The sequence below is a fragment of the Clupea harengus genome, chromosome 16 (genome assembly GCF_900700415.2).
Source record: "Clupea harengus chromosome 16, Ch_v2.0.2, whole genome shotgun sequence".
Classification (NCBI taxonomy): Eukaryota; Metazoa; Chordata; class Actinopteri; order Clupeiformes; family Clupeidae; genus Clupea; species Clupea harengus.
Window position 1 is genome coordinate 12,406,240 of NC_045167.1, and position 27,236 is coordinate 12,433,475.

General features: G+C 42.0%; 1 protein-coding gene across 1 annotated transcript; it reads right to left on the reverse strand.

Annotated features, from left to right (window-relative positions):
* Positions 1–105: 105 nt before the first annotated feature.
* LOC105897496 (anoctamin-4) lies at positions 106–26,643 on the reverse strand. Its single transcript, XM_031582659.1, has 26 exons — positions 26,490–26,643; positions 19,727–19,894; positions 18,478–18,617; positions 17,923–18,075; positions 17,128–17,228; positions 16,697–16,741; positions 16,146–16,274; positions 15,694–15,800; positions 15,474–15,529; positions 14,574–14,695; positions 14,075–14,209; positions 13,551–13,647; positions 12,622–12,682; positions 8,875–8,957; positions 8,396–8,536; positions 6,936–7,100; positions 6,720–6,756; positions 6,160–6,271; positions 5,204–5,261; positions 5,004–5,101; positions 3,861–4,003; positions 3,306–3,458; positions 2,922–3,069; positions 2,337–2,456; positions 2,028–2,133; positions 106–1,383 (listed from the first exon to the last, which is right to left on the reverse strand). Exons 2-26 carry the CDS (start codon positions 19,788–19,790, stop codon positions 1,192–1,194), a joined length of 2,766 nt encoding a protein of 921 aa, XP_031438519.1. The 5' UTR covers positions 19,791–19,894; positions 26,490–26,643; the 3' UTR covers positions 106–1,191.
* Positions 26,644–27,236: the final 593 nt, after the last annotated feature.

A 27,236-nucleotide genomic window follows, 5' to 3' on the forward strand; every position in this document is an offset into this window, starting at 1 on the left:
TGAGCGCACATACACGCACACAGACACACACACACACACACACACACACACTACATTACATCAAAAATCAGTATCAGTCTTAAAGTGACAAGACAAATAGAACAGTCTCCTTTAGTCTTTTTTATTCAGATGACCTACATACTTCACACAAACAAAACAGCCCCCTCACAGCAGGTGTATTGTGCTACGATGCTTATCACCACATTCTTTTTTTTCTCTTATAGTATGTATTCTGCCTCCATGTTGACAGGTATGACAGTACTAGAAGCAAATTGACAAACAACAAAGCTGATTGGACCTTGTGCATCAATGACTGACTTTGCATGACTCAAAAATCAGCTTAAAGATTGCCTCGAAAGAGACAGACAAAATGCTTGCAATAAAGCTTTATTGTACTGTTTATCTCCTATATCAACAGTTTATCTGAAGTTGCTATGTGGAAACTAGTTATAAGAGCTTTTCTTAAACTAAATCAGCAAAGCACTGTAGATGTGGTTACTAGTGGATTTGTCTTTCTACTATATACATTCACTTACATAGTTCTCCATTTGAAAGCATTTTATCCTATATTCTCGAGGAATAGATACAAGAGAAAATTGTAAACAATCTGTTACTCAACTTACAATGGAAGAGAGAACATTTTCTTTTGTAACAAGATAGTAATTCCTCCTCATATATGTACATTCATTGTCTGAAAAAAATACTGGCATGTCCCAAAAGAGGAAAGACTGTGCAACGTCATGGTGAAGCAGGTATACATTTCAGGACACTGTTCCACCATCGACATGTCAGTAACACACCAGAGAAAAGGGACACCTTTGTTGGAGTCATTACTAAATCCACTGCCTGGTGCTTCTGGCCCTTATTGTCGAGTTCAGTTTATGTCCTCGGCCATCCCTTGTGATGGCCACATGCAATGGGATGGCAACAAAGCAATGTATTACAAAACAAACAATTAAACGAAAAGTACAGTTAAACATGAACGTCTTAAGATTTGAATTATGGAAACCAAGCAAATATCATCATCATCATCCAGTATTTTAGCATTAAAGTATACAGGAGAGTGATTTCCGGGTCATTCATCATACAAAGATCCCTGATCCACCTTTACCTGTCAGTCATCACAAGATGGCTGATAACACCTATTTCCGTCATCACAAGATGGCTGATTACACCCTTTTTTGCACATACTCATGGCCATTCATTGTGGTGAACTCTATCATTCTTCTTCTTCTCATTTTTCTCCTTTTGTAGCCTCTCCAGCTCGGCCTCATACATGATCTCCTGGATCAGATACTTCTCCCTGCGCATGCGGTCCCGCAAGTTTTTTGGCAGGCCTGGGATCAGGTAAGCAATGAGGTTCTTGATGGTGAAAACCATGTGCTGTCAACAAAGGAAAACAGAAGAAATAAATTAGTGTTATAGTTGAAGGCCCAAGGTATGTTCTCACTTACCTATACCCTCGACTTTGCTTATTTTGGACCTACTATTCAATTGCTATCTGAAGTACGTACCACTGTCAAGTTCTAGGTAAGATCTCTATACACACCGTGAGATTACATCTTTTATATTTGTGCCACATACGGTCTAAGATCTACCTCTCACAGAGAACTGTGTTTATGCACATACATACAGAGGTATCAGTTAAAAATAAAACCTCAAAATCACCAGTACTGTCTTGGACTAGATTCCTGGTTGCTGATAGAAAGTGAGAGAGATTCCAGTCAGAACTAATATCTTGATTCGTATATATATTAATGTCTTATTATTCTACTCATATGCCTTTATGTTTCTTAGAATTAGAAGTAGGGTAAAGGCCTCTCCTGTCAGACTTAGAATTCTTAAACTGAGGCTCTCTCTGCTCTAGTCAGAAGCTGTTCTAGTCTAGCAGAACCTTTATGTGAAGCCATGCTCTCTCTCCCTTTATGCACATCATTGTAAATAAAACCTTGTTCCTGATTTTTCTACCATTGCCTAACTGAGGTCTCCATTCCTGTGGTATGAAATTACTTTCAAAAGGAACTAACCTCAAAAACAATGATAAAAGCCAGACGAGCAGCCAAGACATGCCAGAACTGTAGTGTGTAGGAATATGGCTCTTCAGAGTTGTGGTCCTCTCTGTAGTCACGGTATCTAAGGGGGGTAAACAAATACAACTTTCCATTCTCAAAACTATTTCTGAAGTCGGGTTACCATTTATACGTAATCTATTATCTAAATTAATCTATAGTAGCATTTAAAACCGAATGTTTCATTCAAATGTTCGTTGTACTAAATATCAATTTAAAGTCAGTAGTCCTAATAAGTTATTACTTATAAAACAGAGGATGGCATACCTGCAATACCTCACAGGTTCCCCAAACAGTTCTGATCCGTTTGTTCGTGGCTGGGACTTGCTCTCAAAATCTGACACCTGGAATATTGAGAGACTGGCATTGACATAGCCCATCATACACCTGCAAAGCGGGACAAGAGAAGAGCGGTGAGGAGCAGAGCAGAGCAGAGCAGAGCAGAGCTTTAATAAATACTAACACGTGTATCCTAAGAACCAGGGACGTGCACAGGAGGGGGCTAAGGTTGCTCGGGCAACTGCCCGTTTGCCCTCCTCGACTGAAGTTGCCTCTCCGAAGGAAATATATTTATATATTTTTAAATAGTATTACGGCTGCAGAACTTCATGTATGCCTAGATAAAATAATCGCGGAATAAGCGTCCAGGGGACGGGGGTGTGGCGGCGGCGGTTAGTGAGAGTTTAAAATGATATAGGCAAAATATGCGTCCAGGGGACAGTGGCGTGGCAGCGGCGGTGACAAAAATGTACGTGTTGCCCCTTTTTTCCAGGGCAGACCAACTGCCCTTCAAAATTCCTGTGCACGTCCCTGCTAAGAACTGTGTTCCACTGATCTGGACTGCTCCCTCACCTCTCACCGGCACGGCCCTGCCCTGCACAAGGGCCATATTTGTAGGCATAAACCAGCCGTGGGATGAAGTCTGAGGTAATGGCAATGACAAAGGCATTGCTGATGACAGAGAGGATGCCAATACCCTCCAGAATGCCGTACCAGATTCCTAAATAAGACAACGGTAAATATTTTTTAGAAATAAAACAACCAGAAACAACAGATAAAATCTATACATGATAAGATGGTGTTGGAATACAATAATCTAGAATGCTAGGACACCAGGAGATAGGTTGATAGGATTTTATTTACTTACTAACATTAAACCATTGCTGACAAATAGCCCAGCGACTGCTTTCTTTTAATTTCCTCCACAACACTGACGAACATAACTATGGCTCTTACCAATGTCTTTGTCTTGGGAGGGCAAAGGTCGGCGCCACTGTGTGACAAACTTGAATGCATCCAGACGGATCTCAATGATGTTGTTCAGGAGGGCAAGCAGAGGGGCCAGAGGGAAGGCCGCCACAAAAATGGTGGTGAAGCCAAACTGCAAAACTGAGTAAACAGTGCAGGTTATGTAAGTGCAGAAACACTTTGGGTGGCGTAGTTTTTGTTTGGAACAATTAAGTATCGTAACGGTGTTAATTATCGGACGCCGTGTGTTATCGGCAAACGTTCGCGTTGTCATGTTAATCCATTAGTAGACTGAAATTATAGATTGTTACTCCATTATTAAACTTAGCATTTTGATTGTTTAACAGAATGGCCGATGTTTGACACTGTCCGATAACTGACATAACTACGCTATATGTCTTGATCTGTCTTCCTTGGATGTGACTTTTTTGGAAGTGTCACTATCACACTGAGTATGAATTCAGTTAAATAAAAACAAAGAAATGTTCTGTCAAAACAAAGAAATGTAAGCATTCCTTAAAGTTAATTCAAGACATGACATACTCATCTCCAAGTACTCCTCAAACAGGCCATAGGTGTTCATAGGCTGGAGATTGTAGTCCTTCTCCCATTGTGGAAAGGCATCCATGGCCTTCTTGCCAAATTCCCTCCTGAGGCGTCTCCGCGTCCACCAATTCACGATCAGTCTAAAGGCAGAGGCAACACCCATGAGTCCACAAAGACAAACTGGCCAAGTGAGGAGACAGTGATCTCAATACCTTTGATGACGAACAAGGCATAACTATTTTATACATGTATTTGTGATTTTCCTTGAACAGGATTTCCTGATTCCTGTTAATTCAAAACATTTTTCAATGAAAACAGATGATAACTGAATAATTTCCTTTTTGTTTATTATTCTCTCTGCTAATAGTTGCTCAAATATTCAGAATCTCTTCACCAAGAAAATGATCACATGCGAAGGGATTAGTGTCAGTGGCTGTTCGTGTCTTTTTCACTGAAGATAGATGAGAAAAAATGTAATTGATCAGAAAAAAAACAATACGTTGCATTTCCAGTACAATAACATTAGTTATCACAGTCATCGGCCAATAGTTCACCCGTGACAATCACACCCTCCTAAACCTTCCTAAATGACCTAAGTGAATGTATGTGGCTGTGTGTGTATGTGCCTCTATGTGTGTGTTTGTGGAAGGGTGAGGATATTCAACATAGAAAATACAAACAAACAGATAAAACATTAATAAAATTAGTGCTGTTCTCCCAAAAAGGCATGGTTAGTTAGCTTCAAGTGAGACCAAAGCATGTCATTCATAACGGAGGACCATTGAACGAACCATATGGATAGGGTTGGGACGACAATGGAATTTTCAGGACTGAGACTTGTCAGTGAAAGAAACAATCATACAAATGATACATACCAATGTATCATCCCAATGACATTACTTACAAAAAGAGTTCTACCGTAACGAGTGGAAAGGCTTCAGATGTGTAATGGAGCGCATTTGAGTCACTAATGGGCGTAAAAGCGTTGTCAGTAGTTACAGTGAGAACTGTTTTGGCTTATTGTAAACAGTCATGGAGTTGGGCATAGTGAAAGAATGCTAATGGTTAAAAGCTTTTAAGGTGATTTGCTGTGCGGTTTTCCTTATGCATGCTATCGATTATCGTGCCAACCCTACTCACGGATATCCCAGCTCCATGAAGTTGTTCCAAGTTTGCTTGAGCACCATAATGATTCCCATCTGCATGAACAGGTCTATAAGACAGCCACTGGGATGGCACTAAAAGGGGGGAGGGGGGGCAGATTTCTCATGTTACCCTGTTAGCACATCTAAAGACCAACATTATATCAATATGCTGTGACACAATGTAACAATGCTCACCTCCTCCAGCTTCCAGCGATTGATGAGGCGAATGTAGGCACCTGGACGACCAGTGAACCTATCAGTTAAGAAAAAAAGTCTTTCAGGAAATTGAGCGATCTGTGGCCAAAACGTACATCTGGTTCATTGGATCTTGCCAGGTGTGGCCATTCCACAATTTGCACTGCTTTCATTATGGACCGAGAACTCCCCATGTGGGTTTCTTTGGGTGTAGTGCTATTGGTAATCGGTGATGGAAGACCTATTCAGATCCTTTACTTAAGTAAATGTACCAATACAGCAATGTAAAATACTCCATTACAAGTCCTGCATGAAAAATCCTACTTAAATAAAAGTATTAGCAGCTGAATATAGGTTTATTTATATATATACTACATAAACTTCTTATATATAATATAAGTAAAGTAAAAGTACAAATTTGGTCCCTCTGACTTATATATTATATATTATATTATCATTAGATTACTAATACTGAAGCATCTGAAGCGGAAGTAACTGTTGTAGCTGCTTGAGGTGGAGCTTGTTTGAACTACTTTATATACATTTATTAAAATAAAACCATGTGAGAAGTTTAGAGGGGAAAATCACTTTTTGCTGGAGCTGTAAACAAATCTGAAATTTGACCCCCAAACTACACACTCCTTTTTGTAAGATGTCAGAAGCCAAAAAGGTTGGAAACTACTGGTTTTATCTTTAAGAGTGTGTTGTATTTTAAAAGCTCTTATCCATTGTGTAAAATCTTCATCTAACTAAAGCTCTCAAAAGAATGTAGTGGAGTAGAAAGTGCAATATTTCCCTCTGAAATACCAAAGGACCAAAATGACATTAAATGAGAACACTGGTATGATATCTTCTGTAGACAAGCTGGTCTGTATGTGTCATAGTTTCCCTCCTCCTCTCACACACTACACAAGTCCCCTGATAAGGAGTTGTACAACTCAACTGTAACTTCTTACCTTCCCAGGAAAAATGCAATGTAAAATGTAGAGCTGTTAAGATTGACAAACTGGAAGAGAAACATCTTCAAGGTGAAACTGTTCTCCCATTCTGATTCTGTTCTTGGCTGCTCTGTGTGTACAAAAACATTTTAGGAGTTAGCTTACTTACCTAAATCTATATATACTATAAATTAGTATATATACTAATACCTATTTATTAATTAATTGTTAATTTTCTGAAGAAATATTTGATGCTAGGTATTCAGGCCTCTGCTGATCATCTTAGTTGAGTTATTTAACTCTGACATTTGATTCTGTGGCTCCTTCAGCATGCAGACCAACTGAGCTAACTCAGGAGGACAGATTGCTTTACATGATTTGCATTTTTTATTTTACTCATCCAAATGCAATTTGACTTACTATTTGACATGCAAATAACTATTAGTCACTTCAGGCTTCCTCTTGTCAAAACACTTACTGCCTCACTTAGTGAATCAGACCCATGTAAACATGGCTAAAATACAAATGCTTGTACATATACAACAAATGGCATCTATATCTTGCTCTTAATGTCTTACCTAAGTTGGTAAGCAGAAGTGCAACTTTTTCATACAGCTGGGAAAAAACACACACACAAACACACAAACAGAGGCCATGAAGAAGCATGCAAATCTAAAAACAATTACACCAAGAACAACAATATAGTTAACACACTACTCAATCAAGCGATTTATCTGGGCGGCCATTTCCTAATGGCGGCCACGACCATGTGGGAGACCACTGGCAGCACTCACCACGTTCAGAAGCATGATGATGCAGAAGTTGATGCACACTGCCGTTCCGGTGGTGGCCACCTGAGAGTTATTCCTGATGAGGGCCCAGTCGAAGGCTGCAAACGTGCTAACCGTCACCACGCGATAAATCACTATGCCGAAGACGGCGGCGATCACCACCAAAATCTGGGAAGGGAGAGGGCAGAGGGTACAACTGAGTGAGTAAGGGATCAGTCAAAGTGCCGAATGAGAGTAGGCCCAGATATGATGACCTCCAGGCCCAGACATGATGACCTCCAGGCCCAGACATGATGACCTCTAGGCCCAGACATGATGACCTCCAAGCCAAACCTATGGTTAGGTGGCTTTGCAGCAACAGTGGCAACCACCAGAATGTCTACTGACATATGAGTGATGTTTCTAGCCTCAGGCAACAGGTGAACATCTAAAAAAGAGGAGTAAAAGAATACTCTCTGTCTTACAAGATAATGGGTCCTAATTTAATAGACGCGCACCGTGGATTCATACACGCAACAAAGAAGGGTGTTGCGTAAAACTATTTTGATTACCAGGGCACATTAGTTTGGTAATATGCTGTTTTACCAGTCCAACAAAGGCTTTACTCTATTCTAGATGTCTCATGCGTGCCTGCATGCAAATAGCTATTCTGCTCAGGCACTCCCTTTGATGTTGCAATATTGTGATTCGTGACATTACAGCACCTAACACTGAGCTCACAGCCTTTCAAATTAGGGCCCAACCTCTTATTTACAAGTGAAAGTATGTTCACAAATGATTAACTGTACGAAAAAAAGATATTGGCTCTCATATGGAAAAGGACATCTTTCTAAAGGGATAATGAAAATATATTTTAAGAAAATAGAACAACAGGAAGAACAGCTGAGAGGTGGATAGATTGAAACCAGATATAGTGTTAAGTATATAACACCAAGTGTTGATGTTGGAGGTATAGTGGCCATGAGTGACTTTTTATATGTATCTATTATCATGGGTAAAAATGAGTAAATATAAGTTACATTGACAAGGTCCAATAGATGAACGTTTATGTCTAAATACATGTTTTAGCTCATAGGTAATACACTGTATCATCATCATAAGACCTCTTTGAACCTTCCCGACAAAATGAACAGCAGCAACATCTCGTTATGTTATGTTTTATCCTGTGTTTGTTCTCTGTGACCTCTCTGTTCTCTAAATCTGTTCTCTGTATGTTCTTTCAGTGGCACCCTGTTCTAAGAACTTGAGTTATTCTATTTTGGTTGTGTGTGTGTGTGTGTGTGTGTGTGTGTGTGTGTGTGTGTGTGTGTGTGTGTGTGTGTGTGTGTGTGTGTGTGTGTGTATAGTTATAGTTAGGGACTATTCCTCAGCCAAACTATTTGCTTTGGATTGACTTACAGCTCAGGATCGATAGTGATATACTCATCAACTTCAACGTGTAATCTGGAGGTGGAAGGACTGACCATGAAAAATATTCCTGATGCTGACACAATGAGTCTGCTGTATTTGTCAGTAAACGCCTGGTATGGCTCAGGTTTCCCTGATATCGGGTTCATACGCTCCTTCTTAGAATACTTGGCCTCAAACTGAGGCCGGATATCTTCCTGCAAGAGACAAAAAGCATACGATAAACACAATAACAAATCTCCTTCTTGGAGTAATTGGCCTCGAACTGAGGCCGGAGATCTTCCTGCAAGAGACAAAAAGCATTCGATAAACACAATACAAATTCTGTCTTTCTAAAAAAAAGTATGCAGTCATGTGTGCTATGGGTAAAATATCATCACATTTTAAAGGCTGTGTTGTGTGTGGCCATAATATGAAAATAGTATCCAGATAAAGACTCTTAATATAAATACATGTCTTTATTGCATTCATTGTTCTCTCTCTAACTATCTCTCTCGTGTCTTTTATGAATGGTGAATAAGAGGGAAATGTCAACCTCATCCTCCTCCCAGTCTACTAGGTCCCAATCGTAGGCCAGTACTGCACGTCTCCTCTTCCAGAACTCTAGAAACACAGTTGCTGTGTGCACACACCCACAGAAACAACATACAGACACACACAGACACACAGACACACACACACACACACACACACACACACACACACACACATACACACACACACAGAGAGACACACAGACACACACACACACACACACATACACACACACACATACACACACACACACACACACACACACACACACACAGAGAGACACACAGACACACACACACACACACAGGCATAGAGAGGGGGAGAGAGAGAGAGAGAGAGAGAGAGAGAGAGAGAGAGAGAGAGAGAGAGAGAGAGAGAGAGAGAATGAAACAGTGAAAGGGGGCAACTCTGTGCTATTGTGGACAAAGTCCTCGGGGAGAGGTTACCTATTGGCAACACATTTGCTAACTTCTGACATGATGAGAGCTGAAAGCTAGAGTCCCTCACTCTGCTCTGGACACCCTGCGATTAGCTCCTTCCCATGTACCCGGTGGAGGACCACGCTGTTTACAGCCACAACCAAAGAGAATACTGCATAGAATTACAAACAAAGCCCTCCGAACAGAGCCCCGCTGTTACAAGCCAAGCACTTCATTCTGGACGACAGCTGATTGTGTGACTCTCGGAGGGGCAAAGTGTTTATTTGGAAGGGTTCACGTCTTTTAGACTTCCAGGTATGTTGGGAACATTTGCGTGTTATGTTTGTGTTAGAGTCGATTAATGCATTTATCAAGCAACTGCAGCAGGCTGAGCCACACTCAAGATAGGCTGTTGTTGTGCATAGTTTCTCTCCAGGGTGCACCCCCACTTCTCTTCCAGTATTCTAATTTTATTAATGGCTGCTGTGCTTTCAATTGGATGTGACACTTCTAAGACAAAAGATGTGTTTCAAAAGACCGGACAGTTTAAGCCTTTTTGTCCAAGATAGAAGCATTCTTGCCCTCTTGTCTTTACTTTATGGCCCTCGTTCAGATTATCTGACCTTTGCCTTTCATTTGGAGTGTAATTTCACAACACGGGTGCATTTAAACCATCATGTTAAAGTGTGTTTCAGCGGTGCAGTACAGCTTGGAGAGGCAACCCAGGGGTCTAGAAATTCTTCCTAATAATGCCCCATGTCACAGACTATTTGAGTGATTTTTCATGGCTGATTGAGCAGCAATTTTTAACTATTATGTCACTGTGTACTGCAGGCAGTATGACCGTTTATGTGCATTTAAGCATTCATTAGCCATCTTCTAACTGACATACTAGCTGTTTATTCCACTTTATCCATTGTGTTTTAATATTTGGTACTATTAGGTGCATAAGCTTTTAACATCCACAAAACGTTGACCAATGTGTAATGCAATGCATGCAATGCATTTCCCTAACAGAAGAAAACATTAATTATGTAGGTTTGAAGTATTACAGTTATAAATACAATTACTATTTTACAATGAATTTAGAAATTACCTATTTTTTTTTTCATATTTAATCTGTCCACCTCTACCTTTTAAACCACGGTTATCCTTTCACTATACTTAAAATCTATGTTTTATGAACACAATCTTAAAGGAATCCGAGGGCTCTCAGACATGGAACATTCACCTATATGAATCATTGTCGATCACCATCATTTTATCTTTACAAAATATATAACCGTGAAATACTCCAGTAAGTCTTACAGATGGACCTACAATCTTGGACCTACAACCTCCATCTTACATATGGACCTACACTAAAGATGTATCTCTTGTTTACTGTCTAGAGCGACCGCCATTCTCTCAAATGGGGCTTCCACTGAACATCAGCCTCTCTCATGCTCTGCAGCCCTCCATCTGGGAACAAGAGTTTCCTGCTAGCACGGGTGAGCCACATCTACAAGCCCCAAGTGTGACATTTGTATGACCAATCTCCTTCCATCGATCCATCCAGTCATCATCTATTCATCTGTCTGTCTATCTACCACCATCTGACTATCATCCACTACCCAACCTCCAAGCGTTCTCCTTTGCAGTTCCTGGTCAGTCACATTGATGACTGGTTGGAATTGAATTAAGGGAATTGAATGAATTGAGGAATTGATCAATGTGTGATACAATGCAATATTCTTATGACAGTAATAGCTCACCAAAGGCCTGCGTTATTAGAACCTCTGAACTCTCTCTCACACACACACACACACACACACACACACACACACACACACACACACACACAAATCCACATATGCACACACGATTGTCACAGTGATGCTTGTGAAAAACTATTTACAGTGGTGCAGTGGCTTGTGTCACTCCTTGTGTCACTAGAGGAGTGCAAGTGAAAGGGCAGGAGTGCCAGTGGGAGGTAGTGCATGTAAGTGTCAACAAACACATAAACCACCTTCAGTTAGAAAACACATCACATGAATGAATATTAATGCCTAGTGAGCTGATGCATGCCTGATGTTCTATGGCCTACAAGTTTACCAGGGAGCACTGGATCGCTAGGAGACACCACGGGCGCGTGTTGATAGATAAGTGTATCAGCAAGATCAGAGTTACGTTACAGGCATCAAAAGAGGTGAAGTGTGAGAAGATAAGACAAATCAAATGTGAATTTACCCAAATGTGAAAGTCCCAACATCTGGTAGTATGAGTCCTGAAAGTGGATTTGACAGTAGACGCTCATTAATTCGGAGAAAAAAAAGTATCTCTCTCAAACTATAGCCCAACAGCTTGACAGTTGATTCAGTTGGTTTTACACAAAAACTGAGGCAAACTTTCATAGCTTTGATCTGCATCTGTGCTCAGCTGGGGAGCGGGTCGGATTTGCAACAAAAACAGACCGCATCCATGTTTGTATGTCAACGATGTACATAGCCTCAGGATATCTCAGAAGCAGTCTGAAAAACATGTTGTGATTGTCATTAAAATTCACGTCCGGTGATTCTAAACACTGGTGATGAACTGCAACATCTGCACCTGTGTTAACAAGGCACCATGCTGTTTTTGCCTCCTGCAGTGGGCAGTGTCATCGTGCTGGTGGGTGTGTTGACCTTTGCCCTGCAGCTGACGTTAGTAGCACTGTTTTTCTACAAATGCTGGAGCTACGACAAGCAAATCCGAGAAACCAGCAAAGATAAGCAACCGAGGAAACCTGACGCAAAAGGTAATCCTCAACGCCACCTGATGCATCTAAATTAAATGTGGAAATCACAAACCCATCAACTCATGGTTTGCCTAGCATATACACAATGTCGATTCTGGTGTTATCATATATTTGTGGTATAGATTGCTGATTTAAGATTGTCTGTGCTTTTGATTCTCAGAGTGTGTAAGCCTTCTGACTCCATGGCTCGAGGGCGGTCTCCACAGTGGAGTGGCGTTAGCAGCATCTGGTTTGTATTCTACTCCTCTCTGTGACTCCTACTGCTATTATGAAGAGCTGGGCAGACTTTCCCCAGCGACTCCTCACTTGCCCTGTAATGCCTGGGATTTGGTGCAGCACTGAAGGGCACATTTAACAAGAGACTGCAGCACTCTCTCGGTACGCTCGCTGCAAGAAGCAGCTCAACGCCGGACACAGCTAAAGCTGAAATCACACACTGCAATACATATCAGGCTAAATCGTGTTATCGTCTAAAATTATGTGTTATGACAAGGACACTAAAATGACCTAAAAATGCTCATTTGATGGAGTGTAAATGTATTCAAAGACTTACCCCAAACTGCCATGAATACGGCAAAGAAAACAGTTGCTCCGTTATCGAAAAGATGGGTGACCTACAATACAAACACACACACACACACACACACGGTAACAAAACCCCAAAACTGTTTTACAGTTTTTTCTGAATGGTTAGACACTGACAGTGATTCCTGATGCACTCTAAAACCAGTAGGGCTTGCAGCCAATGCAATTACTAAGTGTGCCAAACTTCTCTGCTTGCTCATTGCACATTCTGTGCTTGTAATTTTATAACATACTTTTTGCAAAACTGTAGAGATCTCACTGCTTAACACTCAGTTTGCAATTAAATATTACACTTCTAGCAAAACTGTTAACACTTTTAGATAATGCCTAGCCCAGTACTGCATCGCATGTCTTCTTTTTTCTAGCACAAATGTTTTTGTTTTCTTCAACTTTTGTTGTTTGCGTGGTAGAACATTTTGAGAGAATGTCCCGTTTTTTGTACTGATAGTGTGTTGTTTATAATCCATCCATCCATCCAGTTTGGAGACCTGTGTATATGTGCGTTTCTGTAACTGCATGTATGACAAAAATGTATTGCAAAATGCTATGCCCTGCACACATGAAAAGCAAAAGATAGTATCAAAGTCAAAGGTGTTTTTCATTGATACTATCAGTGCATAGTTGGTGCTTCGTGTGCTTTTTGAAAAAATGGCTTGTGTGTACTGTATTGACACAAAATCACAGTTTTTAAAATAGTTTTCGCAAGAATTGTTTGCTTTTACAAGAGATATATTGCTGTTTGGTACAAGGTTTTGTGGTTAGTGTGTAGAGTTTTGCAAAAATAGCCTATAGTTTCAAAGATGCCTAGGCAACCAGGCAAAAACTGTAACAGAGGTACATATATCACAAAGCAAGCAAGCAAGCATAAAACAAGCAACTAAAGTAGGGTAGTCTCACCTTGGCATATATGCAGCTATCTGAGAGTCTCATGTATGGGCAGTAGTGGTCACAGAGGGGACACATGATGATGTCATTGGCCTGGCAGACCTCTTTACTGAAAGAAGTAAAGACTGTCTTAAAGACAGCAGCACACAAGAACGCAAGAACAACCCAGGCAAATAGGCTGCATATGCTGGTAGCGACACACAGGCTACTGGTGCTTGTTACTTAATGGTGGTGTTGGGGTGAGGGTCACTAAGAGCCCTAAGGAAATGTATTATATAGCTTTATATATGCTGAAGCTGCTGTAAGCTTTACTTTTTGGGAATATCTTTGCCAGCTATCTTAACATTCTGACTGCAAATCAGAAAAGCTAATCCTCTTAATAAAGCAATTAGTCTCTAGCACTATCCTGGGCCCTGTAGTCATCAACTAAAATTTCAACATCACATAAAGCATCTTTAAGTAATCCACTAAGACTTCCCTTTGGTAAGATACATCCATGTAATGATTTTAAAGAGCTGAGTTGACAGTTACATTACCTAACCTGGCAGTGCTCCAAGGTAAACACCCCATAGAGAAAGACCATGAGCCCTACAATAGCAGCCGGGAACAGCATCCCTGTGTACCAGCCTAGCCAGGCAAAGTAGAGGCCAATCTTCTCCCCGAAGTATCGTCTGTGAGACACAAACATGATCTCAGACAGGTGCTGGTCCTTTTTTTTTCAATTCTGCTCAGAAATTCAGAGAATCAAGTGCCTCAAGGTTCTGCCTGTGTAGTATTACGTGTTAATCCAATCAGTGTTTGTTTTGGCTGTTCGGTAATGCAACTGTTTGAAAAGTGCCTTCTGTTCAATTTTGCTCACTTAATAGTACTTTAGCACAAGGAATTATTGTTTTTATGCTTGTTTACACATAAAAACATTGTGTTTTTGGTAATGACTACTCTTCAATGTATTTTAGTATCCATGGAGATTGTCCACTGTGAAATCTCATCTGTGTGTGAATGACAAGCATGCTGTGTGGTAGCTCTGTGTTGTACCTAATGAGGTCCAATGGTTGGTACTTGTACCATACGCCCCACCAAGCCCAGCATTCGTACAGCAGATGGCGCTGGTTCTCAGCTCCATGAGTGCGGATGGAGTTCTTGCTCCTGTAACTCCCCTGGAAAACACAGAGTCACATTACATTACAGTCAAGCAGCCACATCATTTTCAACATAGAGCGTTTGAGGACAAGTTGAGTGTGAGGCCAGACATGGAGAAATTAGTAAAAGTCTGTGCTTAACTAGAACTACAGGAATTTTGTTGTTAGAAACTAAAGAAAATGTACTTGTGTTTAAAAGCCATAATTGTCATAATTAAACTAATACTGGTAACAAAATGACTACTTGAGGACCACTTGAGGATTGACATAAAAGGCATGAACTCAGTATGCAGTGTACAGTATAAGACAGCAGCAGTCGTATATTATGATCTTTCAAAACAACTAAACATGTTAAGCTTTTTGAGTAAACTGGTCAGTGATAATCAGACGAATGCATTGCTCTGGCATCCAGACAACATAGTATGGAAAGGAGCAAATTGCATTTGGGAGCAAACGTATCTTTCATTTTCAACGTGCTAATGCAAAAGCAGACACTGTGGATAGAAGAGGTCACATACAGGAGGATAGAGAGGCGAGAATAATCCCTCTAATCATTCAATTTTTCAGAGTTCATCAATGCAAATGTGAAAAAAGTAGGTCATCATTTTAATCACATTAAGTGCAGGTACTCAAAATAACAATTAAATACAGTGAGGAAAACACCTCTACTCTGTCATGTGTAGCTGTGTGGAGGACAGAGGTTGTTCTGCACAGAGGAATAATAATTCCATCATAAATTAGTCCCGTTTTGGACACAAGTGTCTTAGGTAGTTTGGGTAACTTGAAAGTACAATACCTCATGCAGGGGGAAAGCACCCTCATAGGAGTTATTGCCCAGAAGTCGGTTTAAGCCTGTGGGGAAAAAACATCAGTGAAGTAAAACCATTTCATTTAACATTGTCACAATCACATGGACGTGAACCAGGCCAAAAAGAAACTTTGATTAAAGCAAACAAACCCTCTGACCTACTTTATACAGTTATTTGTTGTTGAATTTGATGAATGTTCATTCCTACCTATTTTATTTTTGCCCTCTTCATATTTGACTCTTTGGAGGATGTGGTGCACGATCCGTGTCCTTGTGGCGTTGCTGAAAAATGTGTCTTTGTTGTGGATGATGAAACTAAAGAGGACAGTGAGGAGACTCAGTGAAATGCTACTGGGAAAAAAAAACCTATTTGAAAATAGCCAGTCATTCAGCTTCATACATTTTTCATCTACAGCAGAATAAAACAATTGTCTTCATGAATTCATGTGTTTGTCTCCTTTAATAGCGTCTCTTGCTATTACCCACTTCATTGCTTGGCCACAGAAGCCCATGTAGACAATGTATTTCAGATTTACAGACCAAGACTCTAATCTACCTCTGTAATTAACATCTCGTCCACAAGCGTCCATGGCTTGCCGGGGTACTCTTATATCGACCAAAGGCCTTTAGGAATATTTGAACAGGCATGCAGACACTCACTGGTGTATCCGCTGTCGGCTGAAGGGGGCAGTGAAGCTCTCGTTTTCCTCCAGGTCTGGGATGGTGTCGTCAAACTTCATGAGTTTTCGGGGTAGCCATCCACGAAACTTGCTCATCTTCTTCTCCAGTCTGTGTGATGACACACAACCCGTCAGTGGCACAAAACAAAAATCTAGCTCGATGCAAGCATACAATATAGCTATATAATATATAACAGAGCTATACATACATGTCCATTTTTTCTATTTCACTGCAAATTCTCACTAAACGTTTACTGTCACTGTATTCAACAGAATTTTGGAAAAAGTCAGAGTTGATCATCACCACTAGAGGGGGCTCTTTAGTAAATACCTGATTGTTTACTGTGTGACGATAACTTCTGGCCAATAAAACTAGATGTGTGTGAGCACTGATCAGTTTAATTGCTAATCAACGGAACAAAATGAATATGACCCCAGCACCTGTTTATTAGGCAACAAGAGAGCTTCAAGTGGCAGGGAAAAGAAGAAGAACGTGTAATTAGTCATAATTAGTGCTGATTTCATACCAACCTAGTCATGAACCTGTGGCGCCGGTGCAAGTAATAGAATTTCCTCCTGCGGTAAACAGACCAGAAAAGACAGTTGAGTCGACTTTTCAGGACTACAACCACATACCACAAGCTGCAGTGATAGGGCACCAAAAATCCACAGAAATGGAGAATAAACAGGCAGAACCTAACTCAAAAAGGAGGCCCATCTGCCCCTGCATGGGCTGGTATTTAATACAGTCAAGAGTGTACTGGATGGAGCACAACAACAGAGGATGGAGGACACACAGGGCTAGTGAAAGGTAGCATATAAGACACCAGTGTACAAACATTCTGTGGCCGGAGTGGTGAGGGGCGAGAAATTGTGGATCATTTCTGATGCAGCACTGAGCTGTTGTCTGAGACACACAGCTACATGGGAGGCCACTGCAGGTGATGGTCAAGGCACTTTACCTGAAGGGCATTCGGATGTTCATGATCTCCGCATAGCGACACAGGACTTCCCAAGGAGCGTGCAGCTTCACAAAGATCACATCGCCATTGGTGATGGAAGACTGAGGGAGAGAGAGAGAGAGACAGAGAGAGAGAGAGACACAGAGAGAGAGAGAGAGCGAGAGCGGTTAGGAATGGCTAGAAGTGTGATGAATGACAGTGGCTCATGATTGCATATAGTCATGACAGCTGCATCATAAAGTACTTAATAACACAGTTTATACAACAGTTCATTATTTTACAGTATTTCACATATTTAAGATACTGACAAGAGGCAGTTGTGGAATTTTTTGACACAGGAATGACATATTTCTGACAAACTATTTTTCTGCATGAAATCCTTGCATACAGAAACCAAACACACTCCCTTTAAATACTTTCTGATTGTGACCTTGGTGTTTCTGAATCAGCACAGTCAGATTATATGTGGCGACTGTCACAGAATGCCATACGCACAATTTCAGCAATTTTCTCTGCTTCTGCTCCCACTCTCCCCTCCCTCCCACCCCACATTTCAAAATATGTGAAAAAAAGAACATGGCCCATCAGCACATTTGCAGCACTCAAAGGTTTGAGTGCACACCGAGTTCCCTCACACCGAGTTCCCTCACACCGAGTCCTCCCTCACACCGAGTTCCCTCACACCGAGTTCCCTCACACCGAGTACTCCCTCACACCGAGTTCCCTCACACCGAGTCCTCCCTCACACCGAGTTCCCTCACACCGAGTACTCCCTCACACCGAGTACTCCCTCACCTCCTTCTCCATCTGCAACCCCTCGGCACGGATGTTCCTCTCAAAGACTTCCCTCTTCTCCAGCTGTGGACTGGACTTCTTGTACACCAGCACATAGTCGATTCGGCACTTACCGTCGCTAAAGCACAGGCCACTAGACTTACTCTTCCCTGCCTGTGGAAAAAAAGACCAGGGGTCAACAACAAAACAGAATATCAACATAAACATAGGTTCCTTCCTTATGTCTGGACCATAGACATGATGTTACGACCATAGACATAATGTCTGGATCATAGACATAATCTATGTCTATGTCTAAGTCATAATGTTTATGTTGTGGACAAAAAGTAAACCCCTTCAACCAGTATAATTAAGATGGTGCTCATTTGTCTTCCACAGACAGTGTTCTCGAGGCTATCGTGAAAATGACAGTACTATCTCTCTCGCTCTCTTTCTCAGAAATAACTTGTGGGATAGAGGGTCTCCATGAGTGATACCTCACATAAGCATCAAATGATGACTTATAGACTGCACTAAAACAGAAGACAGCTATGGAAGAGGCCCAGTGTGACGTACCTCTGAGGCAAGATCCAGAGAGCTGGGCTCATCAAGGGTGCAACTGTGGGTTCCAGGGTTTAGCAGGGAGTCGTCGTCTTTGAGGGGACCGCCAGAGCCTTCACTCCATTCCAGGAGAATCTTTGCATCCTTCACCGCCACTATGGAAAGACCAGGTATAGAGCAGGAGTAACTCAAAACAGTGCTCTTTCAGTAAAACTCTCTCAGGGAAAGCTACTTTCAACTTCCCCACATCCCCAACTCTTAAAGGTTTAATAAAGAATATTCTATTGAATGGTCAGTTGGCAGACTATTCTGGAACCCATCTGGCAAGCAGAGAGTGTGTGCTTGTAAGGAATGAAATGTCCTTGCTATTCTAATGTGATCTGTGACTATTGTTTTTTTGTTTCAGATGATGCTTCGCACTGATTTGCTTTTTACAGGCCAGGTGAAAATAAAAAAATGAGTTTAAAGATTTCGCTGTTTTCTCAATAATTGGCTGTATGAATTGCACAGATCAATCTGAAAACTTAAAAACTCTGCTGTGATTCATCTGGGCTGCAGTTATACCCGTAATTGTATATTTCTCTTCTTCATTCCAATTTAATGTATTCAGTGCTACTGAACAAATATTTGCCCACTAAATGTGTGGAATGCAAATTAGCTGTTGGCCTCCAAACAGAAACAGCATGAGAGAAATTCTGTTAGCTAGTTCTCACTGCTGGTTAGGAAAAATGCCAAAAGACAACATTTATTCTCCAAATCCAAATCCATAATGGTCACCTTCAGTTTCTTTGTAACTTAGATCAAATACAGTAATGCAGGAATAGCCTATTTACCCCTCAGACCTGGTATGTACATTCACTGTGATAGCAATGCCACTCTGACTCACATTGTTATCAGAACCCAAGCAAGTGTTAATGCAATCCAAATAGCATGTTCATTAAGCTGCATTGTTTGCACATGAGTTCCAATCACAACGGTGGCAGAACATGAACACGTTGAACAGGCATATTAACACCAGGTCTAAACACAGGTGAGACACAGTTAATTGTTAAGGGCCTGGATTCTGATCGTGGAGCACTTAAGATTCCTTGTTTGTTCAGCTGTACCTCTTAACTGCTCTTGTCGCAATGGATGAGCAGGTTATGATCTAGTTCTATGACATAAGTGCTCCATATGTGAGAATCCAGGCCCAGACACTGACATCTGCATAGGGAATATTCACACAGGGTGCAAGTGGCGCCAAAGCTGCCCTGAGAGAGCTCACCGAATGGGGGAGACTCATCCAGGGTGCTGCTGGAGTCCGGTGGCCCGGACAAGGCCTCTTCCATGGTTACGGCCGTCCCAAAGAGGGGCTGGGCCAGGGGGCGCAACACACTTTGGCTGCGGAGGTTGAACCAGTGGGGCTCAGCTCCATGAAGAGAGAAACTCACACCTGTTGACAGCAAGGGGGGGGGGGGACACCTGGTCAGCGATCACAGAGCCTGGAAGCTGCTGAGGAGGGGAAACTTGGTCAGGAAGGAGCGCGGTGATTTGCTCGCCTCCGTTTTCGACTCAGCACTCCCACTGATTGATTTACTTGACTCGGAGACCATTGATTTGAACTCCGACTTCACTTCACTGTCTCACCTGAATGAATCAACCTAAAGCTCAGCGGTGCCTTTTCTAAAGAGACAAAAGCGTGAATTGACAGAGTTATTATTAGGGTATGACCAGGTCACCACAAACACTAGACTAGAACAAGCATTTGTTTTTTGTACTTAAATGACCGTACAAGGTTAGAAACCTTTTGAAATCTCTGGGAAATGAGCACAAAGAGGCCGTGGGTCTCTGTTGTAAAGCCGCCCGCTAGTTTTGTCGTGGGCCCTCTGGTCTGTGAGGCTCTGATCTGTGGCATTCGGGGCGACTGAAGAAGGTCATCAGCGGGACAGGCGACTCAGCGTTCTGTTCTGCTGAACGATGCGTTTGTCCCAGAGGAATAACTCCTCGCTGATGGGCCCTTCCGCAGCCGCCGAGCACAGAGCAGCGCTGCTCCGCCGCTAATAAAACAACAATGAGATCTGTCAGCCAGAGCAAGACTGATAACCAGTTTTCCTTGACGCCGGCAGGTTTTAATATAGTTTCCCCCCCCTGCCCTCCCCACTTCCTTTCTATTTCCCTTTGGCTCTCTCCGCTCATCCTGAATCACCTTGTTGGCTTTGAGGAAACTACGGAGCGGATTACGTATTACCCATGGGGACTTTATTGACTCATCTAAAATGGTTGTGTGAAAAGGGCTCTGATTACAGGTGACAGGGAAAAAAACAGCCCATGATGATGCCTGTTCAGCATTCCGCACCTGAGGTGGCTGACACCCAGTCCTGAGGAGATGAAAGACTTCCTGTTCCAATCTTTTGTATCAACGCACCTCAACCGCTCTGTCTCATTCTGGATCCTTACATCAGTACACTTCGACATAGTACCGTGCATACACTTTTAACTGACTTGCGTAGTGCGTGAATTTCTACAGGGGCAGCGTTGTCTCAAATCGAATACAAATGTTGTGCACTTAAATGAAATGACGATCACAACGCCACAGCAATATAATCTTACCGCCGAAAAAGAGGATGGTTGGCGCAAAGTGTCCAGCGTTTCACACACAACTGTTTGACCGTTGTGAGTACACCATCCGGGCACCCATAGTGCATTGCATGTTGCCATAACTGTCAGTGTAAGAGCACTTTTTCACTCAAAATAGCAAGCATAAGTGCGTAAGTGAACACAAACTGAGACATAGAGAACTTGGTGAACTGAGAACTGCTAAGGTTCCTGCTAAGCTTATGTGCCGTGTGAGATTATGAATGTGGATAAGCATCTGCCAGTAGCCACAGTATGTGGAAATGTCATCATTGACTTTTCCATCTTCATCCCAGAGACAAAGGAATGTTAGGAAAACATTATTATTGTGATGGATTTTCAATGACGTCAATGAAGAGAAGTAATTAAATGTGAAAGATTTCTTGCTAGTGCTAAATTGGCTTTAGGTGGGGTCAGTGACTAAGAACCTGAAGGTGTTCCTGAAGCAAAGCGATAAGGGAAGGCACAAACAAAACCAAGGTCATGAGTTCAATTCACAGGGAGAATGCAAATAGACAGTGTGTGCCTGTATTGTGCTCTAAGGCGCTGTGGATAAAAGGTGCTAAACAAATGAACATCAATGTGAAACCACATGTTTATCCTTCATGGTGTTTGCAGGACTGGCTTAGGTTTCACACAGTTTGATGTCAAGTTGAAAGAAATCTGACAGCTATTAAAAACTATGCAAAGAAAATGCAGTAGGAACTCTGCTCTAAGTGCTTCAAACACCAATTTACATACATCCCATATCAGGCTCATGCCGTCATCATTTCAATGGGAAAAGAAAAGAGACAGCAGAGTAATAAAAGGTCGACCTTCTATGGGTTTCAAAGGAATGGTGGTTTTAAAAAGCTGCAATTACTGGCTAAGTACCCCCCCCCCCTGCTAAGTACCAACCTTTCATATAAAGTCTGAGAAAATGAAAATATTGATTTTATTGCTCCTGAGTGAGATTTTATATCACATGTAATGTGATGGATGGGTGGTCTGTAGACAGATCACAAAACCCAAAAAGCTGTTTATGTATGATGGAGATTAAGCATGATGAGAAGAGGGAGATGCACCTCAGCAGCATATGCAGCTGGAGAGAGTTTTAGAGGTGCAAACTGGCATCATTTTAGTTCAATTCAATCTGCCAATAACGAGATTAAATCATCAGAACCGCATTTAAAACTATACAGCTTTAGTCAATGTCAAAATACAGACTAGAGATCTAACTAATTTGATCATCAAAAGCACACACAGTCATGCATTTGCTGAACTTGCATAAAAAAAGATGTCTCTATCACTCCCTCATACATAGACCCATTATAAAAAATCACTATGTTGTTGCTGATTACAGGAGGGTTCGAGATTCCCAAATATTTTTCATTAAGAAAAGTCTGTGCTTTCGAATTAAAGTAAAGTTCAAAACAGCCAACAACAGCAGTGAACTGAAAGAGTGAAAAGTCATTCAGTATTGAGCTGCCCGTCCTCCTACATAAAACGTATTTTGCGTGGGTGGATATATCCAAGAACATTTAGCAGATGTCAGTAAAACCCCCATACAGGTCTTGATGTGGAGTTTAATCTAAATGTATATTCCTCACCAAGATCTGTATCATTCCTATATGGATGTGTGTATTTCTACATATTTGAACCTGCCTCACACATACTGGAGTTCAATAAGAACAATTATTTAAGAATGTAAAAGAAGGCTTGAAAGTATGTAATAGGATTCAGATTCAAGCTGAATATTTCTGGTAGTCTTTGGCGCCAGAAGGCAAGATCAATACCATTCCAAGTTTTACTCCTCATAGTACTCTGTGCTCTATGCCATGTTTATCAAGTGCATCACATTCCAGATTTTTGCAGTCAGTCTCAGTGTGGGTGACAGTTTTCATGAGATTTTCTTCATGTTGCTCATGATGCTTTTTTCCCTCCAAACCTCTTGCAATTCAGAGATAATTTATTTACAGATAGGCAGTGTCTAATAAATCATCCATGATGCTGGAGGTAGGTGCCGGTTTCTTGTATTCCTTACCGATCAACAAGGTCTCAACAGAAAGCAGTCCAAGTGACCAAGCAAGAAGCCAAAAATGTCCACATATACAATGAGTCGTACGCCAAACAACAGATGCTGCTCAAAGACTGGCCTAAACGAAGGAGCTTATACAATAGTTCCAGTACAGGTGGGTAAAACACACAACCAATCAGGAGTCCAAGAGTTCAGGTGCTGCTTGTTAGGGTAGCCACATGGCAAAACAAGGGAATGAGTGCATTCAATGGGTGAGTGAGGACGATCAAAGGAAGTGTGGCTTTTGAAGCAGGTCCAGGGGTTGTCACACATACACACAAACATTAGCCTTATTAGCTTCGGTCTCAGTAATGGCAATAATCTTGCACTAGAACTTACTCTCAATGGCTGTGGTCAAATAGTCAGAAAAGAATAACGTCCTTTGTCCTTTCCTACCCACTTTTCCTTGATCTTGAGGTAAAATGTCATGAAGTCAAGGAAACATGTTAAGAGAATTAATAGGGACTTAGGAAAAGCGAGCTACGAGACTCTGATCACTCAAGGCTACGTAAGTATGTAATGTTATTGATGCAAGACATGTGTTAGTTTGTTGTTGCTGCTGCAAGGAATTGAGGGACAGCATTATCTCCTTTCCTTTCGTAAAGGATGGTCCAGTGTACCTTAAAGGAGATGAGAAAGGAAGGATTGGAGCACCTTTCCTTCAGTATTTAGAGAATTCAACCAGCTCTTATCATAGCTGCCAGACTCTTCCGGGTTATTTCCCTCAGTCAGGAACCTTCCTTAGCAAAAAGACTATTCGACCACGGCAGACAGATGACAGATGAAAACACTCTATAGGCTTTAGGCTTCTATCCAAATTAAAACTATTATTCTAACAGCAACCAACTGTATCTGTGTTAACTACATTGTGAGAGTCAAGATTTGAATGAGACCACCCACAATGTTGCTTATTTTGTACCCATCAACAAACACAATAACAGATCATTGCAATCCCAAGTACTTTATGGTGAAAGATAAACTGAGAGTAGCCAAAAACGTCTGTAAAGAGGACTGCAGTGCACACCAAATATACACATGCAATTGTAATGAACTGTGTCAAAGGTTTTCAATAGTCAATCTCTGTTGAATATAACACCTGCTTAAATTATAACTGGGATCTAAAAGGCAGACAGTGTTCTGAGAATCCAGCATCATCCAGAGTCTTTCCAGCTGTGATAAGAGAATAACAGCCTGTCTGTATACTTACATGTCAAGTGCTGTAGAACTGGAACTAACAGCTCTAGAACTGGAACTAACAGTAACCCCCTCCCTCCCTCCTACTCGTTTTCCTCTCCAGTTCTTTCTTAACAGCCTGCTCTCCCGTTAATCATTTAAAAAAAAGGAAAAGAAAAAACAGCATACAGCACCCTATGCACCTCTGCCAGGAGACTGCAGGCAGCACACCTTAAACGCACCGTTAAAAGACTGTCGCCCTGTTGTTATCGCTTATTTACATCTAAAAACAAACAAACAGGCACAGGCAAAAAAGCTATGAGCTGGTGAGGGGCATTGGAGTCACTCTTGGACTCCCTGAAATTGGACCCTGGTGTACTGGTGTACTTGGATTTGGCTTACAACAAATCCTGACTAGCTGAGAAAATTCCATTACAGCCGAGCAACGAGGTGTAGCAATAGGTCATCAGATATCATAATGATCCAACTCTGTTTGAAATGTAAGCCAGTCAGGGGAATCTTTTGACATTACTGTCCATGTTTCTGTTCTCATTGAACCGTAACTGCTCTGTTAGGAGGTTTTTAGCACCTCTGTAAAAAAGCTGCATTGCTATAGGTGGTATGAACATAAAACTGATACTAATATATAAATGCTACCGCCTATATTCAGTATCCTCTGTAAGAGAGGTGCAGATATAATGTTTATGATCTAACTGCAGCATTCTGAAACTGTAGCAAGGAGACAGTGCAGGCAGACTGAAACCAAATGCAAAATGACTCATAACAGATCATTTGAGTAGGGGACTTGTTATATGTGCTTGTTCATATTTGCATTTCCAGTTTGCCTCACCATAACTGTATTTGGGCTGTGTTCTTTCTGAACCACTAATTAATTTGAGAGCGATGGAACAACACAGCTCAATGCCCTTGTAATCGCGCACGGACACACACACACAGATTCACTAAATGTGTGAAAGTAAGTGCTTAACACACATGCATGCCTCAGAAATACACTCACACTCCTACCCACATAACCATTTTAAAAACATACATACATACACCACAAATATCCACATCAGAAATATATTTCCTTCACCCACACCTGGGTCAACTTGATAGCCTGCTCTGCTGTGAGTGCAAAGACGAGGCTATTTTCTGCTCTCATAAAACGACTTTTAAAAGCTTGAGAGCCCTTTAAAAAATGACGGCAGAGACTTTTAAAGACAATTCTCTGGAGTTTAGCTCCCTGGCTGCAGTTGTTCACTGCTGTATGATGTCAGCACTAGCAAGAGCTCAGGAGCCAGGCAGGAACTAGTCTGATAGGACGACAGAATGACCACAGGGGGTAAAACAATATGGCCATCCAAAGCTGGTTCAGTTCCAGACCACTAACCAAGCACAGGGAACCAGCAGACCTAGGAAACACAATGACAATTTCATGCCTGTCAGCTGCTTCACACACATGTGTGCTCCCTGACACACACACACAAACACACACACACACAAACACACACACACACATACACACACACATGCACACCCATCCACGCACACAAACAATTACACACATACATTAAGGCAAAATCGGCACATGCATACATATCCACACAAATCCATACATAAACCTACATACACCTACATCAGGAAATGCACAAACGCCAAGCAATATATACATACAACACTCTCAGGTATGCCACATACTCTCTCTCTGTTTCTTCCACTCTCACACACACACGCGCGCAAGCGCGCGCGCACACACGTGTGCTCGTTCACACATAGAGTGTGCTCGCTGTCACACACCACACACACTCCCTCAAGTCATGACCCACTTCTCCTTCAGGGAATGATGCATAATTGAACAGCACTACAATAAGTAGACTCTCATTTACTACCATGCCCGGCGGACACGCAGTGAGCGATAGCAATAAGATGAGGAGGAGACAGGGAGAAAAAAACAGAGGGAGAGTGAGAAGGTCAAATGTGTGTGTGACAGGGGGGGCTGCAAGATCAGAGAGAGAGAGAGGGGGGGGGGAGGAGATTATGTAGGTTGTAGTACAAGAGAGTGAGTGAGTGAGTGAGAGAGAGAGGCACAGATAGAGCGAGAGAGAGAGCACTGCAGCAAAAACAAACGGAGCCTTGAAATGAAAGCAGCAGAGCTTGTGTTGTGGTGAGCGGTTGGACTTACCGTGTGCGCCCGAGAAAACAGCTTCAGACCCCCAGAGTGTGCAGGAGCGTGGGGGAAGCCCCCACCAGATGGTTACCCATCAGAAAGACAGTGAGAGAGAGACAGAGAGACAGAGAGAAAGAGAGAGCAGCTACATAGAGAGAGCTGACAGAGCTGAAGTCCTGTCACTGTCAGCCCCTCTGTGTGTGTGTGTGTGTGTGTGTGTGTGTGTGTGTGTGTGTGTGTGTGTGTGTGTGTGTGTGTGTGTGTGTGTGTGTGTGTGTGTGTGTGTGTGTGTGCGTGCGTGCCTTTAGCAGCGTAATGGGACGGAGAACCCCTGCAGAGGTCCCTGTGTTTACCTCTCTCCAGCTCCCACACACATCCTCACACTCTCAAAGCCAATCACACACACACAAACAGAGGCAGCAGCAGCAGCAGCAGCAGCAGCAGCAGCAGCAGCAGCAGCAGCAGCAGCAGCAGCAGCAGCAGCAGCAGCAGCAGCAACACAGTCTGTCATCCACTCCTGCAACTGACACTCCTGCAACTGATGCCCATACGATGAAATCAAGGAGAGAGGCTCGGAAACAGCTGCAAAAAAAAAATTCTCTTGAGGAAGAAGAGAAAAAAGAGAGCACACAGAAAAGAAAAATCAGGAGAAGAAGCCAAGCAGTGAGCTGAGGAGGCAAGAGAGGGATAGCTGTAGGACGATGGGAATTTTTGATCAGTCACCTTTCCACAGCCAACCAGAAGGCACTGAGATTGTGTTAG

Bases quoted from the DNA above. Each gene is read 5' to 3' on its own strand.
- LOC105897496 (XM_031582659.1), bottom strand. From the start codon at position 19,790: ATGGAAGAGGCCTTGTCCGGGCCACCGGACTCCAGCAGCACCCTGGAT. The intron at 15,530-15,693 runs GTAGGAATGAAC...TTTTCCCCACAG, and splicing joins AGAGGGCAAAAATAAAATAG to GCTTAAACCGACTTCTGGGC. The intron at 3,459-3,860 runs GTATGTCATGTC...CTGTTTACTCAG, and splicing joins TGAGGAGTACTTGGAGATGA to TTTTGCAGTTTGGCTTCACC.